The sequence below is a fragment of the Lactuca saligna genome, chromosome 6 (assembly GCF_052625555.1).
Source record: "Lactuca saligna cultivar CGN05327 chromosome 6, ASM5262555v1, whole genome shotgun sequence".
Classification (NCBI taxonomy): domain Eukaryota; kingdom Viridiplantae; phylum Streptophyta; class Magnoliopsida; order Asterales; family Asteraceae; genus Lactuca; species Lactuca saligna.
The window spans coordinates 133,484,558-133,491,055 of NC_136422.1; the positions used below are offsets into that span (position 1 = coordinate 133,484,558).

The 6,498-nt window shown below is 32.8% G+C and overlaps 1 protein-coding gene across 1 annotated transcript; it reads left to right on the forward strand.

Moving 5' to 3' along the window:
- Positions 1-1,734: 1,734 nt before the first annotated feature.
- Positions 1,735-3,753, forward strand: LOC145001585 (uncharacterized). The gene is made up of 2 exons (XM_078960950.1): positions 1,735-2,614; positions 2,692-3,753. Exons 1-2 carry the CDS (start codon positions 1,809-1,811, stop codon positions 3,722-3,724), a joined length of 1,839 nt encoding a protein of 612 aa, XP_078817076.1. The 5' UTR covers positions 1,735-1,808; the 3' UTR covers positions 3,725-3,753.
- The last annotated feature ends 2,745 nt before the right edge of the window (positions 3,754-6,498 follow it).

A 6,498-nucleotide genomic window follows, 5' to 3' on the forward strand; every position in this document is an offset into this window, starting at 1 on the left:
TCACTAACAAGCTGCTTCTCTGCCATCGTTTCCTGATGGGAATTAAATTCAGATTTGGGGAAGATTGAGCGTCTGTATAAATCTTGAACTTAAATTACAGTTCATGAAAACACATAATCTGGACTTGAAATTACCTGAAATTACTCTCATGCTTTTGTGCTATTTAAACTTCAATTATTTCTAATAATGTGATCTCTCACTTGCTTATTTAAATCATTAAAACCAAAGTTGTGAAATATAATTTGACATAAAATTATAAAAAGCATATAAACTCTGAAATATATCATTTGTTAGTTGTTTGAAAGGCTAGCTACCAGACGCCTTTTTTTAAGGTATGATAAAATCATCTCTCATTTTTACCATGGTCATGTCCAAATCTGTTTGTAAAAGGGCTGAGGTTTAAAACAATCGAAATGGTATAAGATGGTCATATATTTGGACATTACACTGTCATAAATTGTTATTTTATTAGATTTAATGTATGATAAATAAGTAATATAGTTATATTATAATATTATGTACTTGACAACTAGTTTCATCTATTTAAAGAATATTATTATAGTATAGATTTTTTTTTACAGCAGCAACCAAACATTCATTTACAACATCTCTAGCAAGAAGCTAGAGAAGCAAACAAGGCATTACATACTTTGAATAAGATTTTTTACCCACTCGGTCTAATTAAGAATATAATTGTCTTTTCTAGACTTGATCCACAAAAAAAGATCAAGACATCACCCAATCGAGCAACTCATCAGCTTTTTTTTTTTGAAAAAGAAGGTCAAATTGTTCCTAAACATCCAAATGCCCCCCACAAACAGCATCCAACCACCAAAGACCCACTCTATACCAAAACTGTTGGGAGAGATAGGATAGGAATCTTGGAATAGATGTCCAAATTCCATCTCAGAGTGATAATCTCCAAATGAAGACATATATTTTAATAAGGGAAAGAGAATTCCAGAGGGTAATCGAGCTAAAGGATTGGAGATAGGATTAATTGATCAATTAACTTTATAAACGATCTAACACTGAACTCATCCAAGCAAAATCCAATAGCCAACCTATCAGCATGATTTCCTACCCAAAAAAATGTATTCAAACATTACCCACTCTCCATTGTGAAGAATATAGAAATATTAAAGCCGATAAAATCCCCATCTGGACCATAAATTGCTTTGATCATGACCTTGACCAATTTAGAATTTTGATCACAGAGGACACTCCATCGCCATTTTGCTAGAAGGGCTCAGTTAGCTCCAAAAAGGCTACCAAGAAATCTTTGGAGTTTTAAAGGAGGAGAAATAGTACGTACGTATAAATGAATATGAATATATTGTGGACAGTTATTTTTGAAATACAAACATCACTAAAATCAAATTATGTATGTGATTTTTTTTTCGTTTTAATTTTGTATATAGATCAATTCAAGTCCTTGTGAGAATATTAATAATAATAAAAGCATTGGCAAGACATGTTAAATGAAATCTTTGTTTTTACTTTTCAGTTAAGCTCAAAAAGTAATCAATGTATTAAGATAAAATGAAGAAATCCAATACTTTTCGTGTGATATAGAAAGAAAATTCCAATTGGAAAAAGAGATGTTTGGTAATTTTAACTTGATATATGAGAAAAGAATGTTGTAAATATCATTTTAAAAACTATACTTGGAATCAAAGCAATCTAAAAAACTTAAGTTCATTCTCTAGTTGTGGAAATGGTATTTTGCCTCTACCTCATTTTCTATAAATTTTAGGGTTAAGTATAAGTTATTTTCACATGAGAGAGAGAGAGAGAGAGAGAGAGAGATGGAAGAGATTAATCATTTTAGTCATAAAAACCATCCATTAAAGCTCCTCAACTCTCACACGATTGTAAGTGCTACTGTTGGTGGTGATGAAGAGAAACCAAAATTCATTGGATGCTCCGTATGTGGAAAACCCATATCAAGTGGCTTTGCATATGGTTGCATTCAATGTCGTTACTTTCTGCATAAAGAATGTGCACAACTTCCGCCAACTTTCAACGACCCTTCCTTATATAACCATCTTCTAACACTTACTCCTTTGAATTCTACTTCTTCCAGATCATGGCATTGTAATGTGTGCCGCATTCAAAAGAAACCTGGGGTGTTTTCGTATAACTTTTCGAAGGACGGTGAGTGCATCTTTGCAGCTTGCATTGATTGTTGTGTCGTTAGGATTGCTTGTAGGGTTGAAGCAGATGCTATCAAGGAGGAGGCAACAACCAAGGTTCATCATGAAGGCCATCCACAACACACTTTAACCCTTCTGTTAAAACCTGCAGCTTTCCTTTGTGATGCTTGCAATACTTATAAGGATGAAGGCTTGTTCTATCAATGTGATAGTTGTCACTTTTGGATCCATAAGACTTGTGCTTCCTTAGCACCTACCATCCACCTAACCAATCACCCCAATCATGAACTTGTTCTCATCTATTCACTTCCAGAAATATTCTTTAATTTCTTCTATTATTGTGAAATTTGTAACAAATACATCCAACGGATTGAGTGGTTGTATCATTGTGCAAATTGTAGATATTTTGTCCATATCAGGTGTGCCTTAAATGCAGAGCAAACTTCTACTACTCAAAGGTAAATTAAACTTCCTTTTTATGCGTTTGTGCATGCTTCTTATGATTTGTTTATTTATTTATTTTTTGTGGTTTCAGAGATGTATCAAGTACTTCTTTTGTTGATGAAGACCTAAAAGATTTGTTGGAATTTCCCATGTCAGAGGCATTCACGGATCCATTAAAACTGTTACATTTGGACAAGACAATTATGGGTGATGATGACACGAAGGAAATTACACATTGGAGCCACAATCATCCATTAATACATAATGTTGTTCATCAAGTTAACAACATGTGTGGTATGATCTCTAGTGATCCAATAGAGGTATGTCACGGGTGTGTACAACCCCTCTCCCTTCCGTTCTATAGTTGCAAAGATGGATGTTCATTTACTCTCCACAAATATTGCACCGAGTTACCCCTCAAATTACAACATCCACTTCACCCGGATCATTCACTTGTCTTGATAAACACAACGGGACATGGTATAAACTATAAATGCATTGGTTGTTTTAGCTACGGCAACACGTTTTTGTACAACTGTGAAACTTGCAAGTTCTACCTTGATGTCAATTGTGCATTTCTACCCAAAACCATCAAACACAAATCCCACAAGCATCCTCTTATTCAAGTTATGGATCCTGAACCTCTTTGTAGCGCATGTGACAAATATTCGCACGGTATAAGCTACGCTTGTAAGCCTTGCCACTTCATATTAGACATGTATTGTGCAATGAGGTCACCACATTCCCTTGCTCATAGGTATTGCAAAGGACATGAAATCTCATTGATGTATCCCCCAATCATGGATCATCCAGAAGATTTCTATTGTGATATTTGTGAGATTGAAATGCACCCTAAGTTCCCACTCTATTATTGTCACAAATGCAAAAATTCTTTTCATCTTGATTGCATTAGTCGAATCGATTGGCATGCAAACATGTTGTACAAGGGCATAAGAAATGTTTCCTATCATAAACATCCATTAACATTTGTTCGGAGAAAGAAAACGCCAAAGTATGTGTGTTCTGTTTGTAATCAAGATATTAATGGTTATTTGAGCCTCGAATGTCGGGCAAGAGTCTGTAATTTCAATATTTGTTATGAATGTCATTATAAGAAATTATGAATCCTGAATCATGCCATTGTTTCCATTAATTACTTCTAATATGTTGCCTTTATCTTCTTATGTTTCTTAAATTCAAGCGCATCTTTGCTCATAACAATTACATTTTTAATTTATATGCCTTATTTAGGTATGACTTCAATATTCTTGGCTTGATTCTTATTTGAAGGACAAAACCACATGTCCCATACACATAAAAAGTTTTATTGTGATGCGGATGCTAAAAAATAATGAGTTTCTAGTTGACATCAAGCTTTAACAACTTGATAGGCTATTATAATTTCTGAAGAACTCATTTAAAATTTGTAAATAGACCTAGTGCCTATTAATTCATACAATATCTTGTTCATAAAAACTAATAATCCAAGTGTCTAAGGGCCATTCTGCAATGCTTTCACATTGACCTGAAATCCCAAAGCATTTTGCATACCAATGCTAAGTAGGAAATCATTGAAATATGAACACATGCATTAGTCGGCCAATAATACATTGTCAAAGCTTATTTAATTCCTTAGGACTGACTCTGGTTTGCTAGGTCTTTGTGACATTTTTGTTGAAGTTGTAAACATAAATTATTAACGAAAACAGTGAAAATCATTAAAAGGCATGACTGAAGCTTTTTTCAAAAATAAAAGTCCCCATAAATGGATTAAATGAGTGGTAGAAAGTCATATTCTATGTGGATATGAAGTTAATTAAAGAACATCAAATCGCAACATGAGTACATGACGCAAGCATTTCATCAAGCACCTGGTAGGCAAAAGGTGAAAAGAAATATTAACCCATGAAAATAATTTCCCAACTGAGAAATTTACATAAAGAAGTCGGATTTTGTAGAAAAATTCTACCTCTATGTATCGGTATAGATAGTTCTATATTCTATCACATAGGAATATTGTCAGGTTACAATTTTAATGGATTTTGCTTAACCACAAAAAGAAAGTTTATTTACAGCATAGTGGTTTCTTTCTAAATATGTTGCTGAAAGATATTTAGAACGTTTTTAGAGTAATTGGGGTAAGCTTTAATTTTAATTACCCTTTGATGCTGCTCCAATTTTCGATTTTTGCTGTCACTTGGGGTTGCTCTGTTTCTCGATTTTGCTTAACATTTGGGGTTGCTCTGTTTTTTCAATCAGAAAGACATGAAGAAGAATTGGAGTTATATTTTATCGCATACTTGGATTCCTCATTTACTCCCACTACCTGATCTTCTAAATTATGGGATTCGACTCAAACTCAATATGTCACAGAATTAGGTCATTACTCAAATATTCCAACTACCTTAAAGCTCTTTTCATCAGCAAAGTCTTGTTGTTTATTCCCCTTCAAAGTTTCATAGCTGACGTGTGTAAGTGCTGCGAGGTGGCCTCCTCCTTTCGAGTCAACTTTTGACTATCTTGCCCCTGGTGTTGCTTTGCTGAAATTTAACATTTCTGGTGCTGCCACATTCATGTTGTGAGATGGTTTTCTTCCTTTTAATTCAGATTTTGACCATTTTGCCCTTTGAATTGTTTTGGCGAATTTCATCCGTTTTCTCATTTCTGGAGGTTACCGGAAGCCTTTTTTTGCAAAATCTCTTGTTGCAAATCAGTAGAGCTTTTACTTCATCAATTTGAATCATTAATTTAACCAAATTTGTCAAATATAATCTATGATAAATTTATAAATACCATGTTTACACCAGCATATATATATATATATATATATATATATATATATATATATATATATATATATATATATATATATATATATATATATATATATATATCATTGTTTGAAAGGCTAGTTACTCGAAAACCTTTTTTTATGATATGAGAAATCATATCTCTCGTTTTTACAAGGTGATCTCCACTTGGTTTGAGATTTATAACAATCCAAATGGTATAAGATGGTAATATATTTTGAAATTACACTATAGTAGATTGTTAGTTCATTCGACTTAAAGTATGCTAACTAAAGTAATGTAGTTAAATTCGTACAAAAATATATTATATACTCTAATTATATAGACTCTTGAAAACCGGTTTAATATATTTATAGCCTACTGCATAGATATGAAGTAATGAACATAATTTGGATTAGATATGTTGAAGGAGTAATTTTTGAAATAGAAGAATCAATAAATCAAATTATTTAAGTGATTTTTTTCTTTCTGATCTTGTATACAGATTAATTCAAGTCCTCGTGAAAACATTATTAATAAAAATAATAAAAGCATTGGCAATACGTGTTAAACGAATTCTTGTTTTTAATTTTCAATTAAGCTCAAAGAGTAATCAACGAATTAAAATAAAATGAAGAATCCAATTCATTTCGTGTGATATAGAAAGAAAATTCCAATTGAAAAAATAGATGTTTGACAATTTTAACTTGATATATGAGAAGAGAATGTTGTAAATATAAGAACTATACTTGGAATCAAAGCAATCTAAAAAAGTTAAGTTGATTTCTCTAGTTGTAGAAATGGTATTTTACCTCTACCTCATTTTCTATAAATTTGAAGGTTAAATATATGTCATTTTCCACGTAAAAGAGAGATAACACATGGAAGAGATTAATCACTTTAGTCATGAAAACCATCCATTAAAGCTCATCAACTCCAAGACAATTGTTGGTGTAACGCCCCGATTCTCAGGTATTGTCCAATTATAGTTTCTTAGGTTGACCCTACTCGACAAGTTGGTTGCCCTACTTGTCGAGTAGCAGCGGGATTGGATCGCGACTTAAGTGACTTACTCGGCGAGTCCACGAATGGGACTTGGCGAGTAGGAG

Coding starts and splice junctions, on each gene's coding strand:
- LOC145001585 (XM_078960950.1), top strand. CDS start 1,809: ATGGAAGAGATTAATCATTTTAGTCATAAAAACCATCCATTAAAGCTC. Junction 2,615..2,691: donor CAAACTTCTACTACTCAAAG/GTAAATTAAACT, acceptor TTGTGGTTTCAG/AGATGTATCAAGTACTTCTT.